The 17,618-nt window shown below is 39.7% G+C and overlaps 1 protein-coding gene across 1 annotated transcript; it reads left to right on the top strand.

The window, feature by feature from the left end:
* Positions 1-224: 224 nt before the first annotated feature.
* Positions 225-15,907, top strand: PCF11 (PCF11 cleavage and polyadenylation factor subunit; the record flags this gene model as incomplete). Its single annotated transcript, XM_009072254.1, has 17 exons — positions 225-350; positions 2,601-2,789; positions 3,192-3,387; positions 3,838-3,855; positions 4,209-5,295; positions 5,561-5,750; positions 5,846-6,488; positions 6,575-8,058; positions 9,329-9,416; positions 9,574-9,576; positions 10,116-10,235; positions 10,773-10,881; positions 12,415-12,598; positions 13,018-13,173; positions 14,205-14,297; positions 14,827-14,862; positions 15,418-15,907. Coding segments are annotated over 17 exons (4,932 nt in total), but the record flags the coding sequence as incomplete, so codon positions are not given.
* Positions 15,908-17,618: the final 1,711 nt, after the last annotated feature.

A 17,618-nucleotide genomic window follows, 5' to 3' on the forward strand; every position in this document is an offset into this window, starting at 1 on the left:
TTTTTTTTTTTGATAGACCCACTGCATTATGCTTTGAACTGTGTACACATTTTTCAGATTAAGTTTTTGTATAAACAAAAAATCCCAAGCCAAATCCCTTGGTGTTTATAGTGGCAACCAAAAAAGAGAGGTCTGTATTTCTGGGATTGGTAATCCCTTTATTTAAAAAGGTTAAAATATGTTTTTGTTGTACTAAACTTCTCAGTTTCTTCTTATTACTCCAGGCTCCTGCATCAGAGAAGCTCCCCGTTATGTACCTAATGGATTCCATTGTCAAGAATGTGGGAAGAGAGTATCTCACTGCATTTACTAAAAACCTAGTTGCAACATTTATTTGTGTATTTGAAAAGGTATATATGCTTTCAGAAAAGTACTGTATTCTAAGCAAAATTTGTTCCTGCTAAAATAAATCCATGCTTTCAGGTTTGGGTTTTCTTGGGTGGTGCACTATACAAATTGATTGATCTTTGTAAATGTCAGTATATCTATACTGTGAAAGGTTATTCCTTCTGCTCTCGAGCATGTAAGTTACATGTTAGCTGATAGATGCAAGGTATTACTTAATTTGGTGTATAAACATCTGTAGTTCTCCTATCCAGGCAAGATTTTACTAACAGTATTTTGGTTACTGATTGCTTACCTGGATGGACTTTTTGTAATGTATAGTCCAATTAATTATGAATTGCTGTTTTATTTTTAAGTTAGTAGATAGTCTTTATGTGCAGAATAGACTTGAGGGTCAGTTTCTTGTGGATTTCTCAAAGCTTCTCTCTCCTGTAGTTAGATTTGTCTGGTTTACATAATTCACAGTGTGCTCAGACTGAAGAGTGAGTAGCACTGACACCTGGTTCTCTCTTGGTGGTCTGTGATCTGAAAATAAATGCAGGGGATGGGGGGGGGGAGGGTCTCAGGATGCATGACTATATTATAATATAAATACATGTTTTAATTTCATTCAACATTGAAAGTTGCCACCAAATCTTTAATTTTGGCTCTTAGTCTTTAAACCCAATGAAGTAATTGTGTGCATTCATCAGTGAGAAAAGCAAATCAAAGTCCAGGTTTTGAAAGGTTGGACTTGAATGGGTTTAAGCTGGATAAGAAATGAAGAGTTAACTTCTGTGGTTTCCTGTATGTTATCAGAAAGTGGCAAATGGATAGAACTTTTGTGTATTTATCACTACATATCAGTGAGGATCTGAAATCCCAGTATGCTTTATATATGGTTTCAGATGTAGAATACACGATGAAGTAAGGAATGGATTGTTAGAATAACTGTAGAAGACTTAAAGAAACTCCTGTCTGTAGAGTAGATAGATCTGCTTGTTTTTTCAGTAATAAATTGTGAATACTCTTCTACTGAGCTGTGTTTATGAAGCTCTGGATAATAACTGATCTTCAGAGTTGTGTATCTTAACTCTCTAATAAGCTAGTTAGAACTGTTTAATTAATGTGTACTAATTAAATGTGTGAAGTGGTAGTCATTTCTAATAGCTTAGTTGGTTGGGTTCAAGGATGTGAGTAGAACTCCAGCACAGACATTGCTACAATTTCATTTTATCAGTAAATGGTCACTAAGGTATTTGTAGGTGCTTGATGAAGTCAGAAACTTTTTGCTCAGCCATTTCTGCACCTTTTGCAATGAACTTTATATCCTCTCATAAAAAATTGCATAGAGGCATCCCCACAATTGTTAAGTATGAACTATTTTTATTGAAGTTCCTGCCCCTCCCCAGAAGAACCTCCAAATTTTCCAGACTATTGTATATCTTGCTGTGACATCTTAAAAATAAAACTGCAGCAAAAATCATCTGCATGATTGAGTTGGGATTATGACATTAGGACAGCTGCATATATTTTGTCCTCTAATGTTTTTCATTTACTGTTTAATTGAACTGCTCAAGCTATGAGATAAATTTTGCTTCACTGCAAATTTCTAACTTAACTGTCATGAGAGACAATCCAAACTAACTGTTTGTGAAGACATGAAATGAGCCTTTGATCCTACAAGTTCACTTGATCTATGACATAGAGATTGGTCTAATTTTGCAGCTGAACTGAAATAATAGTTGGCTTCATTTTTTGCTACTACCCCTTTTGTTGCATTTGTTGGAAAAAATCACTTCGGTGACTGAACAGCTGAGCAAAACACCTTTTCTGTTCACAGAGGTTGTTTCTAAGTGATTTATTTGTCATTGTTACACTCCATTCAGCACAAACACTTGAATAATGTATTGTCTCAGAGGCTGTTGCCTTTCAATATTTTTGTTACTGTATTTTTTCCACAGAAGTTGGGCCAATAAAATGAGAATTTTGCTAATGGAAAAGTTGAAAGAAAATTCTCAGAGAATGGTAATACACAATAAAACTTTCCAATGGCCTTGAAACAACAATTCCACATTTCAGCTTCTGTTACTGATCCTGTTGATAGATATTTATGGTCTGCACTGCTTATAAATTCTGTATAGCAAGTTCAGTGTGTTAAGATGGCAAACTGTTGATAAAAATAGGAAATGAATGAAATGCTAAGTTCTTCAGAAAAATTTAAGAAATTGTTCTATATTAACTTAACAAGCCATAGAATTGTTTTATTGTTTTAGGTGGATGAAAATACTAGGAAAAGTTTATTTAAATTACGCTCCACATGGGATGATATTTTTCCTTTGAAGAAACTGTATGCACTTGATGTCAGAGTCAACTCATTAGATCCTGCCTGGCCAATTAAACCTCTGCCCCCAAATGTGAATACTTCTAGCATCCATGTGAATCCTAAGTTTTTAAATAAATCGGTAAGTTCTTCTGCCTGCTCTAAGAACAGATGGTAATACATGTAGTTTTCATTGTTTGTGTGCTGCTTTTTGACAATTTAGTATATTAAGAATGAAGTGTCTGAGCTTTATAGACAGGTAAGAGGAATTATGAATTCAGAGTATTTGATGGGTTTGTTTTTTGTGTTTCAAAATTGTAGGTTTTGGAAATTGATGAATTTATATTAAATGATCTACACCTGTCACAGCAGGCAGTTTGTAGTGGGGCAGAAGTTTGTTCTAGTTACATTTTGCATTAAAAATGCAATTTATAACTGCTCTACAAACTGAGTCCCAGTACTGGGTCATGATAACACTGAAAGGAGATGCATTTAGTTGCTTCCATCAGGATTTTAAGTGTAACTTCTTTTATTCTGTTTTTAGCCAGAGGAATCTTCTGCACCTACCTCTGCTGTCACTTCTGGTGCCTCTACTCCTCCAGCTGTTCCTGAAATACAAAAGAATTTGACACAGGAGCAACTGATAAGGCAGCAATTGCTTGCAAAGCAAAAGCAGTTGTTAGAACTTCAGCAAAAAAAGTTAGAGCTGGAGCTGGAACAGACTAAAGCACAGTTGGTGAGTAAGATAGTTGATAAAGCTTGCATAGTTGGGCCTCACTTATTTTTGGACAGTGTTTGACTGTACTGGTAAGTACAGTACATTGTTTCTTCCTCATGTTAGGCAGGTGTAGCTATTTTAGGACTACCAGGGCAATGCAGGGTGATCCGGGGTGCCTGAACAGTATTACCTAAAAACCTTATGAATTACACTTGGATGTAAAAAAGAAAAGAAGGTTTAAAATGGTGCCTGATTGTGGTCCTCATCCTCCACATCTTCTTGTGGCTCACAGCAAGCCCAGCTTTTTCAAACATTTGCTCTCAAAGGATGAGCCTGATGTAAACCAAGGCAGTTTCTTCACAAGGTCAGGTTGGTTTGATGCTGCAGTCTAAAGATGGCCGTTAAGCTGTACTGTTTTGCATTAGTAGTTGAAAGTCTTCCTGTGTTGACAGTTGACAATACCAACATAAAGCATCTTTGAAGTGCAAAAGTATAAAAATGAGACACTTGGCAGCTGAGTTGCCTGGAGCATGAGGAATATATAGAAAAGCTGACGCTGTAGTTAGAACGTGAGCCTAAGTTAACATATTTTGACGTATTGACGTTGTAGTACTGATCTTGCATTAAATTTGAAGTTCATCTTTTGTAATGCTACTGCATTATTTTGATGCTTGTAATTAGCAATTAATGGGTAATTCTCAGTTAAATGGCTGAATCTCATAACTTTCAAGACCTTGCTATTACAATTTTGTTTTCAAGACAAGAATATAAGCACCTCAGCGTAGGAGTTGTGGCATGCACATTAACGCCCAATTTTTTCCAATTTCAGGCTGTATCTCTTAGAGGGATCATCTACTATAGCTTCTGTTCCAGCACCTTCCAAGCAACACATGTCTCCCACACCTCATATGACAGTTAAACCTCCTCATCAGACTTCTGTGCAATCTGAGAAAAACAAACTATCCCCAAGTCCTCCACTTCACGATATCAAAATAGCAAACAGGGATCCTCGACTTAATAGGATGAGTCAACATTCCTCTCATTCTAAAGACCAGTCTCATAGGAAAGAATTTGCACTGAACGTATCTGGTCAGTCTGATTCCAAGGCAAGCAAAACAACACAGGCTGAAAAACAGAACTCAGCAAAGCCAGAAAAATCAAAAGCAAGTGAAAAAACACAGAAGAAAGAGCTTGACCAGTCCAAAGCAAAATCTAAATCACCATCCCCTTTAAAAAATAAGCTCCCCGATACTAAAGACAGCAAAAGCCAGGAATGTGAAAGCACTAAAGTGTCTGAAATTAGTAAACGGGATCCAAGGCTGAAAAGACATCTTCAGGATAAGTCAGAGGGCAAGGAAGAGGAGGTCAAAGAAAAGAGGAGAAATACAGAGAAAAAAGAGAAAGAGGAGCATAAGACAGGTGAACATAGACCAGTAGGGAGCAGAAATAAAGTGATTAATGGTGCTGTTCAGAAACAAGATACGACTGCAGAGGAGTCAGAAAAACAGAGTGGAAAACAAGGGAGATCAAGTAGTAGAAAACGTTCACGGTCGCGCTCTCCTAAGGCACGGTCACCATCTACACATTCTCCAAAAAGAAGAGAGAGGAGGTCGCCTAAAAGAAGACTTAGGAGTTTATCTCCTACTTCAACCACTCCTAAAATTGGAAAGATACGTCAGATAGGCTCTAAGCAGTCTCACGCTGAAGAAGGCACACAGGCAGCAAGGGAAGAAAGAAATTCGAGTAAGAGAAGTGTTAAACAAGAGGTGCGAGATCCAAGGAGAGTGAAAAAAGCCCAAGAAGAAAGACCCCCAGAAACAGCCAGCCAGCATTCTGTGAAAGCCTCTCCAGACCCAAAGGAGAATGCAGAAAACTGGCAAGGATCCAAATCAGGCAAGAGGTGGAAATCTGGTTGGGAAGAAAATAAAAAGTAAGTTACTATCTTTTAAACAACTTCTGTGTGAAGTCAGTGGAAATTCTGCTCTTGGCTTCAGTATAGTTGGCTTTGAGAGGCAATGTTCAGATTGTTAAACTTGATAAGCTTAACTTACTTCTACTAGTGAAATATGGAAATGATGCATACCTAGATTCTGAGGTGATAGCGATGTTTTCCCATGATCAGTTCTAGTAGGAATGTAACAGTTATGTCCTGAATAAAGAAGTAATCTATATTTTAAATGTGTTCTTCCTTTCAGCTCACAGCAGAATGAAGAACACCAAGCACTTGGTAAATCCCCTCACCAAAGGCACCGGGAAAACTGGCCTGCTGGTAAAGGAATTTTATCACTTAGAGCACCAAAGCAGCAGCACCGGTTAAGTGTGGATGCCAATTTACAGATTCCCAAAGAATTAACATCTGCAAGTAAGAGGGAATTACTTAAGAAGGTAATACTAATAAACTTGTCTTTGTAGAAGTGTCTTGGGTGTGGTTTTCTTTTGTTCTCATTTTGGAAGTCTAAACTCTTAACTATCTATTATAGGCCAATGACCGCTTAACGTCTGGTGAAATAACACAAGATGAGTTCCTCATGGTAGCTCATCAGATCCGACAGCTGTTTCAGTATCAGGAAGGAAAGCACAGATGTAGTGTCTGGGATGGTCCTGCAGAGGAAAAATGTGGTTTGAAAAAGAAACCTCTTCTATCAGATGCAGAATTAACATATTATGAACATAAAGCTAAACTGAAAAGGACACAAGTTCAGCATTCGTTGTCAAGGCTTGATCTGTTGGATCCTGATGATATTTTGGATTATCATATACCTGATGCATTGCTTTCTGGAATAGAATGTGAGCAAGCAAAAGCCAAGCGTGGAGCACAGTTTGACCGAAAAGAACCATTTGCAGAAAGATCAAGGAGACACTCTCCTGTAAGTGGCACTACTAGACCTTTTGCTGATAACCTGTCACCGCTTGAGAGTCGGCGAAGACTTGAGGAACAAAGTGCTACTAAAGGGGCAAGAGGTTCTCAGAACTTCGATCCTTATGACAGCTGGGGAGAATCGGATGAATTTAGAGATGCTCTCAGACAACAGGGGAAAAGCACAGCAGAGTTCCAGAAAATAGATGGAGATACAGTCTGCAGGTTTGATAATCGTGAAGAAAGACAGTTGCTTGGGCAAGCTGGTATGTGGTTTTGCTTTATTTTATATCTGCTAAGTAACTGGCGACATTTTAGTGAGTGGTTATCTGATGACTTGTGGGTTTTTCAGGTGTTCGAGAGGAACCAAGATCACCGTTCAGTGAGCGTTTCAAAAGAGCTAGGTATGAAGATCCAGAGAAAGCACCGTTTACGGAAAGTCCAGGATCAAGATTTGCAGGCGTTGAAGCAAAGCAGAGGATAAGTGCACTAATGGAAGACAGACCTCTCTTTGATGGCTCACCTAGACAAGCTGCTGCAAGGGTTGGGGTAGATGGATCAGGAAGTCCTTTTGTTGATGGTCCTGCTGCTGGCTCAAGTTCCAGAATTGATGGGCCACCTGGACAGGCTGCCATGAGATTTGAGGGGCCTTTGGTGGGGGCAGGTGCTGCTCAGTTTGATGGACCACTGGGAGGAACAGGGGGAGGTGGAGCCCTAAGATTTGATGGGCCACCAGGGCAGCTGGCAGGGGCCCTGAGGTTTGAGGGACCACCAGGACAGGTTGGTGGAGGAGGTCCACTGAGGTTTGAGGGACCTCTGGGGCCTTTGCGGTTCGAGGGACCTGCAGGGCAGCCTGTAGGTGGTCCTAGATTTGAAGGACCTGGAGTTGGTCTCAGGTTTGAGGGTCCCCGTGGTCAGCCTTCAGGTGGTCTCAGGTTTGAGGGACCTCATGGTCAACCTATGGGGCCTCGGGGTCAACCAGGGGGTGGTCTCAGGTTTGAGGGACCCCATGGTCAGCCCTTGGGGCCTCATGGTCAACCAGGGGGTGGCCTCAGGTTTGATGGGCCACATTTACAGCCATTGGGGCCCCGTGGACAGCCTGCAGGTGGCCTCAGATTTGATGGGCCACATGGTCAGCCTATGGGGCCACATGGGCCATCAGGTGGTGGGCTCAGATTTGAGGGGCCACATGGACCATCAGGTGGTGGGCTCAGATTGGAAGGACCGCATGGTCAGCCAGGTGTAGGTCCTAGGTTGATTGATGGACCTGTACACCAGGGAGCTGGTGGACTTAGATTTGATAGTCCTCTGGGTCGGGCTGGTCCAAGATTTGATGGCTGTCATGCAGCTGGATTTGATGGTCAGCCTGGACAGCTGTCTATCCTGCAAAGATTTGATGGAATTCATGGACAGCCTGGTCCAAGATTCGAAAGGGCACCAGGCCAACAGGTACAAGCAAGATTTGAAACAGCCATACCTCAAAGATTTGATGGACCTCACCAGCCAGCCTCTAGATTTGACTTGCCCCTTGGCCTTCAGGGTGCACGTTTTGAAAATGTAGCTAACCATCCTGCCTCAAGACTAGAAATGTCACCGTACGGACAAGGTGGTCCATTTGTCGATCATCCTGGCCAGGGCTACAATGGACCAGCTCATGGAATGCAGTTCCAGAGACCTGATCTATTTGATGGTTCACCTGGACCAAATTTCAATGGGCCAGCTGGCCCAGGAGCACAGAACTTCCCATTGAGGGCAGCTGGACATTACTTTGATGAGAAAGGTCTGCAGGGTCCTCAGTATGGAAGTTTCAACAATATGCCAATGGGAAGTAATCAGGTAAGAACTGATTCTATTAAATATTTGCTTGCAGAAGTATTTTTTGTGTAGAGAGTTAGCAGTTTTTCTTCCTCCAAAACCAGTATTTTTTCTGAAGATCTAGCAGACTGGGAGGCAGTTTCCCCGCTAAAAAAGTAATTGGGTAATTTGAGAAGTTCATTCATTGTGATGTTCTAAGAATAATTTTTTAAGAATTAACAAAACAGTAGGTCTTTGCCATCACTTCATAGTTCAGAATGACTGTGAAATAATAAAGGTACTTAGAAGCCTGTGATGTTTTCATTAAATTTCAACAAAGTGAATTCTATATAAAGCAGGAAAGACAATGTAAGTGAATACACATGATTAATTTTTCTAAGAGGTGTGGAATTAGAATGGACCAAAATAATTCTGTTGGCTCTTTGCAGCTGTTAGGACTGGTGACAAACCAGTTTTAAAGAGCTAACCCATGGCTTGAGGGAATTGTGAAGGATAAGGCTATTGTTGAACTATTTTGTTCAACTTAATTGTTTTTAAAATTACCTTGGCACCAGCATGCTGTGTCAGATCAGTTGTTTTTGCTGTTGCCTGTTGGAAATGCGCTCTTCAGAAGGGGAAAAGGATGCTTTACATCAATGAAAATGATGAAGTTTCTTTCAGTAGAGATTTTCAAGTTAATTTTTCCTTTGGAGGATAGTAACTGAATGTGAAGAGTTAACTGAGTGTACAAAAGCAGGTGATGTGTCCTGCAACCTCTAATGCGATAACATTTTAAACAATTTGTAAATCCAGAAAGCAGCCAGTTAGGAAAACCCCCACCATTTTTTACAAGTGTGTTATTAAAAACTAGCTGGTTTGCTGAAAACTCTTGCTTTCAAAGTGTGTGTCAGTAGTGGATGCCAGTTCAGTTCTTAGATAAAAATCATGGCATTTGTTAATAGACATATACCAGTTCCTTGAATTTTCTGTTTCAGTGAGCAGGAACAGTTTAAAAAAGCAAGCACACTATGTTTGGAAAATGTGATTGAAGGCTCATTAGGTAGAAGAAAAGATACTGGTTTTTTTCCCAATGTTAGGCAAAATGAGGATGTGCTCTAAAATTTTTCTACTGGAAAATGATCATGTAGTTATTTGTGGACCTTTCAATATCAAATTGACATGGTTCACTCTTGGAAGGGGTTTAATACATGTAAAATGATTGAGACATCTCCAGAAATTAATAATAAAATTAAAAAAGTAAGTTTATAATTGCATTATTATACAAAGAATATTTACATGTTTACTTTCACAGGTTTCTCTCATGTCTGCTCAGCCAGGGCCATATGGCCAAGGTCAGCAGTATTTGCCAGGTCCTGGAAGTTTTGTCCAGAACCCTGCAGGTATGTAACAATATTCTTCTGGATTGTCCTGTACGATGGGGCCACAAAAACGGTGCTTTGGTCATGTCCTGATACACTAGGCCTGTGTGGACTCGGGGAAGCCTCCGTAGTGAGGTGGCCGTAGATGTGGTTTCTGTAGCACTTTTCATCTCTTGAGGGGGTTTCTCTTGAACGCTGAAGGCTTTGGTTAGTTTCTGTTAACCATGTGGTTTTGGTACCTAGTTGTGCTGAAAAATCATTAATATTTTGGTCGGTTTTTCTGGAAGGCACCAGTCTCTGGGTCTGGGTTGCATTCGCCAGGGTATGCAAACATTCTCAGTATATGAGTGGTTAGTAATGAGAAGCTGCTAAAAAGTAATAAATGGTTAAACTAGATGATGAAGTAGATTGATCCTGGTGGAATATTTAAGCATAAAATAAGGAAAATACTGCATTTCAGTAACCACTATCCAGTAGAAACCTGTGTATGGGCAGCCAAATTAGGTAGCAGTTCAGAATACATTATGAGGGAAACTGCTGCAAGGGAAAAAATAAGACGAATGCTAGACATAAAGCAAAGAGAGTTGGGAAACAATTGAAATAAAAAATGGAAGAAACAGGAGGCAGCAGGAAAACTGTCTTGTGAAACGCACGGATAAAAGTGAAGTCTGTTTCTGATGCTAACCTGTTGCCTCCTTGCATGTTGGTGTTTTTCCTTAGGAGCCCTTCCACATTCATATCCTGATAACCACCTTGGACAGCTTGATGTCAATGAATTGTTTGCTAAACTGCTGAAAACAGGGATCCTCAAATTGTCAAAAACGGATTCCACTTCAGCACGTATGTAGATTTGTTACGTTCTAACTATTCAGTTCATCCATAGCTCAAGTGGAAATCTAAGTATACAGACTTCGGTGAATTCCTGTATTTTTTTTAAAAATTATTTAAACTTTATTTTTGGGAAGGAATTAAGTGCACGTGATGGAGTAAAGTCTTAGGATCGTGTTTAATTTCTACACTTCAGCTGTCAAGAGCAGGCAGTTTTGTCTTCAGTGCGGTGCCTTGATAACTTGTTCCTGATTATAATCAGATTCTTTTCAGCTTCTGAAATATTTCTATGTCTCTGATGACTGGATTTTAATGCCAGACTGAGGTGAAATACTGTTTCCCCAAATTGAAATTGTGACTCAATTAATTTACTTTATGCCTTTTTTTTAGATGGTATTAGAAGAATACTGACTTAGCTGTTGCACATTTGTGTTTTAGCACAGTCAATTCGTATTCGTCGGTGTTCTAATAAAAATAACTTCTAGGAGCACATAATTTATTTCTGATGATGCACTGAAGTTTTGGTAAAATAATCTTTCCACTTTCTAGAAGCAAGTGAAACATCAGCCCAGCCAGCTGCTGAAGAGGAAGATGATGACCAGAATGAAGATCAGAATGTTCCAGACCTCACTAACTTCATAGTTGAAGAACTTAGACAGTGCGTATAAGTAGAACCAGTTTACAGTGCAGTAAGAATAGTGACATGGTAGTATCAGGATAGTTAATTCAGTACTGAGAGCTTTTAAAAGGTTATATGTCATTTTGTGACTGAGAGGACCTGCATTGTTTGATGTTAGCCTTGGAGAATTTGTGAGAGGAGAAAAAGGGAGAATTAACATGGGAAATCTTACCTTTACACAAAAGTGCATCTTGTTACTTAATCACTAAGGTGATGATATGTATCGAAGCCTCTGTCCTGGGCTGCATCAAAAGATGTGTGACAAGGAGGTTGAGGGAGGTGATTCTCATTGCTGCTCTGCTCTGGTGAGACCCCACCTGGACTGCTGCATCCAGCTTTGGGGTCCTCAGGATACGGTGCTGTTAGTGTGATCCAGAGGAGGATGGAAGATGACCAGAGGGCTAGAACACCACTGCTACAGAGACAGGCTCAGAGAGTTGGGCTTGTTCAGCCTGGAGAAGAAAAGGCTCCAGGGAGACCTTACTGAAGCCTTTCAGTACCTAAAGGGGCTACAAGAGAGCTGGAGAGGGACCTGTCACAAGGGCATGTAGTGATAAGCCAAAGGGAAATGGCCTTAAGGTGAAGGAGAGCAGATTTAGAATACATATTAGGAAGAAATTCTTTACTGTGAGACACTGGTACAGGGAGACCTAAGCCTTTCAGTACCTAAAGGGGCTACAAGAGAGCTGGAGAGGGACCTGTCACAAGGGCATGTAGTGATAAGCCAAAGGGAAATGGCCTTAAGGTGAAGGAGAGCAGATTTAGAATACATATTAGGAAGAAATTCTTTACTGTGAGACACTGGTACAGATTGCCCAGAAGAGGTGGTGGGATGTCCCATCCCTGGAAATACTCAAGGCCAGGTTGGATGTATCCATGAGCAACCTGGTCAAGTGCAAGGTCACAAGGGCATGTAGTGATAAGCCAAAGGGAAATGGCCTTAAGGTGAAGGAGAGCAGATTTAGAATACATATTAGGAAGAAATTCTTTACTGTGAGACACTGGTACAGATTGCCCAGAAGAGGTGGTGGGATGTCCCATCCCTGGAAATACTCAAGGCCAGGTTGGATGTATCCATGAGCAACCTGGTCAAGTGCAAGGTTGCCCTGCTCATGGCAGAAGGTTTGGAACTAGATGGTCTTTGAGGTCCCTTCAAACCCAAACCATTGTGTGAATCTAATTTTATCACTTCTGTGGTAGCTTGTAAAGCTGCGCCAAATGCAGGTGTTACTATTTATGCAATATTAGATGAGAAAAGCTAGTTGGCATGAAACACAACACTGCCTTGTTCCTCATGGATTGTTAGTAACAGCCCATTGTTTGTTATTTGAATGTTTAAATTGATAGTGCTGTGAAAATCAGGAAGAATTAAGCCATATTGTGTACTTCCACCTTGTGGCTGATTCATGCTTCTCCCCTACTCCAGTAGGCAAATGAAGCAACTTACTGAGAAACTTTTCCTGTCTCTCTCTCTATAGAAATATTAAGACTCTTTTTTTCCTCTTTTTGTAGGCGTTACGATAGTGTTATAAATCGACTGTACACTGGAATTCAGTGTTACTCATGTGGAATGAGATTCACTACTTCACAGACAGATGTTTATGCAGATCATTTAGACTGGCATTACCGCCAGAACCGGACAGAAAAAGATGTTAGCAGAAAAATTACACACAGGAGATGGTACTACAGTTTAACAGTAAGTAATGCCATATTTGTCTTGACAAATTACAGGCCAGATTCTCTTGTTTCACTTTGGTATGTGCTGTAGGATTTCAGCTGAAATTTATATCATCATGGGAGTTGGCCTGTGGTAAACAATGGTGTTGTAAATACTTCAAGTAGTTGGCACATGCCTATCAGGATACAAAAGGCAATTGTATGATGAACAGTAAACATTTTGAGGCTGTTTATTTTGCTGTTTCCATTCCACTGAGTATGGAATGGAATTTGAAGGGACAGAGGGTTTTTTGGAAAGAGCTTTTTTTGAACTGTAGCATTGTGAGAAAGTGTGTGCTGTGCTAGTGCTGCAAGTGAAGATGATTTCAGTTGTAACTAAGATTTATTAAATATGATACTTTGGGGTGTCTGAGTGCTAGTTAAAACTCTTTTCCTTAGGACTGGATTGAATTTGAAGAAATAGCAGATCTAGAGGAGCGTGCTAAGAGCCAGTTCTTTGAAAAAGCTCATGAAGAGGTGGTGTTGAAGACGCAAGAAGCTGCAAAAGAGAAGGAGTTTCAGAGTGTCCCTGCTGGACCAGCTGGAGCAGTTGAAGTAAGTTTCAGCTTGCCTTTAATAGCCCAGGGAGACTAAGAATCACCTAGTCCTTCAAACATACTTAAAGCATTTTTTCTATTATATGTAGACTGAAGTCTTGTTCTTGGGCCTTTGTGCAGACACTCCATAGGTGGTGTGTTTGTGTATGTAATGGTCACATCCCAGGGGCAGAGATTAGTATAAAACACCTGTAGTTAAAAAAGAAAACCTACACCCATTTGCATTCTGTGGTTTTAGCAAAATTGAAATAGGCAAAGTGTGTTAATTTGCTGAATGTTTCCATAGTAAGGGGAAGTAGAGCAAGTGATTTGGAAATGGTTCTTTGTCGTTCAGATAATGATTGGGTTTACTTCTACACAGGAATTTCTTTTTAGGTAGAAGATAGGCATTAGGAGAAAGAAATACCTCACTCTTAAAAGTAACCAGTAGAGCTGTGTTTTGGTAGATGGGTTGGTGTAGTAATCAAATACAAATGTTGTTAGAATTACAATTTAGTTTTACATGTTAAATCTCTAGGAAAGTAGCTATCAAGCCTTGAAGGCCTTTGTTTTAATTTTAGAAAGTACCTTTTGTGCTTTGTTGTAAGAGTCAGTTTTTCACAGAAGTACTAAAAATGTTCATGTGTCATCTAAAAGTTCTGCCTGTTCTGACATGAGATTCCGGGTTAAGGAGAAGTGTGAAGATAATGGCATAAACAAAATTGATTAAATCTCTGTATTGGATTGTCTTAAGTGACAGTAACACAGCATTAGGTTGTTACAAAGTGCTTTGCAGACTTCCTAGCTCACCTTTCTCAAGTGACAGGAGCAGTCAAGGCCAGATGGTGATCATTGCTCAGTGTGCAAACCGCGCTCAATTTTTAATTAAGGGTTTCTAAAGTGATTTTAGAAGTGTGGAGGAGGGATCATTTTCCAGTCTTAATGTATTTATCTTAATTTAAAGAACCTTACTTGACTCTTACTAGGTTCTTGAAAAGTTCATGTGTTCAGTAAATTGCAGTAACCTCATTTATCTATGTAACTTTTCAGAGCTGTGAAATTTGCCAAGAGCAATTTGAACAGTATTGGGATGAGGAAGAGGAGGAGTGGCACCTGAAAAATGCTATCAGAGTAGATGAAAAGGTAACTGATCTTACTTACATGTAATGCTAATATATAGTAAAAAACCCGTAAGAATTACAGAAAAGAAAGAGAGGGCCAAGTGCTCTTTTTCTCCTGAAGGATTCCCATTGTAGATTTCCTGGCTTCCAGGTACTTAAGTGTCTTAGGCTGTGGAAGTGCCTGAAGTCCTGCTGTCATTGGGATAGGCTCACTAGCCTTCCCTTACTTACAGTGCAGTGCTAAAAGGAAAATGGATGTGTCTGTGTATGGGTTCAGTTACTTCTGTAAGCAGCTGTACACAAATAATGCCCAACGCTGAGCAGGCTTCTCTGAATCACAGCACTTACCAGGCTTCCATGTGATAACTTCCTGAATAAACACCACAGAATCTTTTCCTAGGTGTATTTGCCACCATACTTGACCTGCTCGGACCATTGTTTTTCTGGACGAGCTGTGTATGAATGTGCAGTTTGACACTGTTCTGTTCATTACTACTGGTCCTGCTATCATTTAATTTAATGTATTTAAATGTATAACAATTCTCTTTCAGATTTACCATCCATCTTGTTATGAAGATTACCAAAATGTAAGTGAATCCTTTACATATTTTTGAAGCATTTTGCATTCAGTTCTTTTGCTTGATCTCTGACTTCGCAGGAGCAGATGTTCTCAGAACGTGCTGCCCATTTCTCTTGCCTAAGACTTGGAGCAAGTTTATAATACAGAATCTTCTAAGCTGTATTTCCAGATGTGATGAGCCATGACAGCTTGTGTGCCATAAAGCAAAGCCATGGTTTGATGGATTTACTGCTGAGTAACATGAAACCTTAGGAATTTGTTAAAATGGAGTAGATGGGTATTGGTGTGTGTGTGTGGTGTTCTAAATGCTTTGGGAGGTACAGTTGCCCTGGGGGAGGATAGCAGGGAACAGGTTATAGTAATGTGTTAAGCATTTCATCACTGCTTGATGATACGTTTTCAAAGGAACTGAACAAAAAGTAATGAATGCTATTTAAAAAATAATTTTGTTTTCTTAGGAACCGATTAAAGTAGAAATTTGGGTGTGAAAAACAGCAAAGGGATAAGAAGCTAAAAATGGTTATTTTAATGTATTAATGCTGTGTTGACTTTCACTTTGCAGACATCATCATTTGATTGCACACCATCTCCCAGCAAGACTCCTGCAGAAAATCCACTAAATATAATGTTGGACATTGTTAAACAAGAAACAGAAGAGTCCAGTGACTCACCTAAAATCAAAGAAGAGCCTGATGACACCCCTCCTGCCTGTGCAGAAGAGAGCACACCTGCATCTACAGATATAAAAACAGAACCTGAGGAGTCTGTTTAAATAAACTGAGGTTATGATTTTTTTTTACAGAAGAGCTGCTGTGTTAATTCTGGAAGGCAAATACTTTTTATATGAAATAAAAATGTCCAACTGAGGCAGGGCCTCAACTGGTGTTTGGTTAATAAATACATTTTTGTATTTGAAGTTTCTTATCGCCTGCACAGTTTCAGGTGTCATTGTGTGAAAGTTCTGTAGATGCGTGAAAATTTAATGGTATATGTAAAAATGTAAAATTTTCACTTGTTGAAATGTAAATTATAAATAAAAGATATTTTTGCTATATATGGAGTGTAATGTTTATGCACACCATCAAATGAAGACAGCGTTTCTGTACTTTTTTCAGTTTAAAATTAATTAAAATGAATTTTTGCTCAATAAGTTTCAGAAAAATGAAAGCAAGTCTCTTCCTTCAGTTATCCCATAGGTGGGTTATCAAGGGAAGGAGCTTCTTTAGACAGGCAAGCCTAGATTTCTTTTTAAACTTCTTTGAACAAACTTACATATACAGATGTTTAAAAAAACAACAACAAAAAATAATAAAAAACCCAAAACAAAACAAAAAATCCACAAAAAAACTCACAAAAAGACAGTTCTGGGTAGAAGGGGAAAATAACAAACCAGCTGGAGTGCTTGATAGTGGTGGACACAAGTGCCAACAAAAAATTAACAAACCAGGATGCCTGCTAGTTAAGACGTTTTTAATGATTTTTTTTTCCATTAGTCAAACAGAAATTTAATAAAGCTGAACAGTTTTCTTTATGTTGCAGGAGGGACTGAATGTAAGAATGCTTGTTTGAAACATGGTTAACATTTTCTTTTTTTTGTTGCTTATGACTGGACTTAGATGGTAAACCAGATATCCTGAGCTGTTAATATTTCTTAAATGTTATAAATAAAATTAAGCATATATTTGAGTGTGAGTCTCTTCCTTTCACTAATGGGTCTGTGTGGCAGGTATATTTGTGGGATTGGAAATAATCATGCAGTTGTGTGTTTCAGGGTAAAGTGCATTTGATCTTTTATTCACTCTGCTATGTAAAGTGCATATTTTTAAAGCTGCTGGGAGCAAGACCAAAGTACTGCAAGTCAGAGCAATGCCAACAATTCCAGCGTGTTACTCTTGAAGTGAGGGAATCCTTGGAAGTCAGAATCCACCTGTAGTTTATGATCCTAAGTAGAAATAATCAGCATTGCAGGTGGTGGTGTCTGTGACACTTCTTCCCATCTTTACAACCAGGCTTCAAGCAGTTCTTTATGTATGACTAATTCTTTGACTCTTGCATTAAGGTTGTAGCTGTGAGTGTGCTCTGTTCTAGATGTCAACTCTAAAAATACTATTCAATTAGAGAAAGTCCAGAGGAACAAATCCACTTCCAAGACGGATCCAGGGTTATGTCTGTCTGTATGGTGGTGCTTGTGCCCTGCTGGTTCTGCTGTGGGGAGTCAATCCTATGTTACTTCTTGCAACTTCTTCCTTCAGCAGGGATGCAGCCTGGCCCAGTGCTTTGTCCCCTGGAACACTGTAAACTTCTGTATCACAGCAACTGAAATTCAGAGGAGACTTAGCAGAGACGTCGAGTCTTTAAATATGTAGAAGGCTGTTAGGGTACAAACTATTCTGCCTACTAGGGATAAAGACATTACGACAACTCTTTGATAACAAGGATAATTAGACTCTAAATGTACCTCACTTGATCCGTGTAATCACCTGTAAATCTGGGTGGGAGGGCAGGGCTCTGCACATGCAGGGTCCTTTCTTGCCCCGTCAGTGGAACCCTGCTCCCCTCTAGGGCACCAGCTGGTTTTAGCTAAGGGATTAGTTCACCGCAGGGCTGAAAAACCCGAGAGGGTCAAAGACGTACACAACGTGACCAGAGTCCGATTATCCGGAGAGAGCATAAACAGGTTGACTATCTCTCGGTCCACGCATCACCGCGGAGTTCAGAGATGAGAATTAGTACATACATGTTACGCTTCTCCTTGGGGAACGC

The sequence above is a fragment of the Acanthisitta chloris genome, unplaced genomic scaffold (genome assembly GCF_000695815.1).
Source record: "Acanthisitta chloris isolate BGI_N310 unplaced genomic scaffold, ASM69581v1 scaffold16503, whole genome shotgun sequence".
NCBI lineage: Eukaryota > Metazoa > Chordata > Aves > Passeriformes > Acanthisittidae > Acanthisitta > Acanthisitta chloris.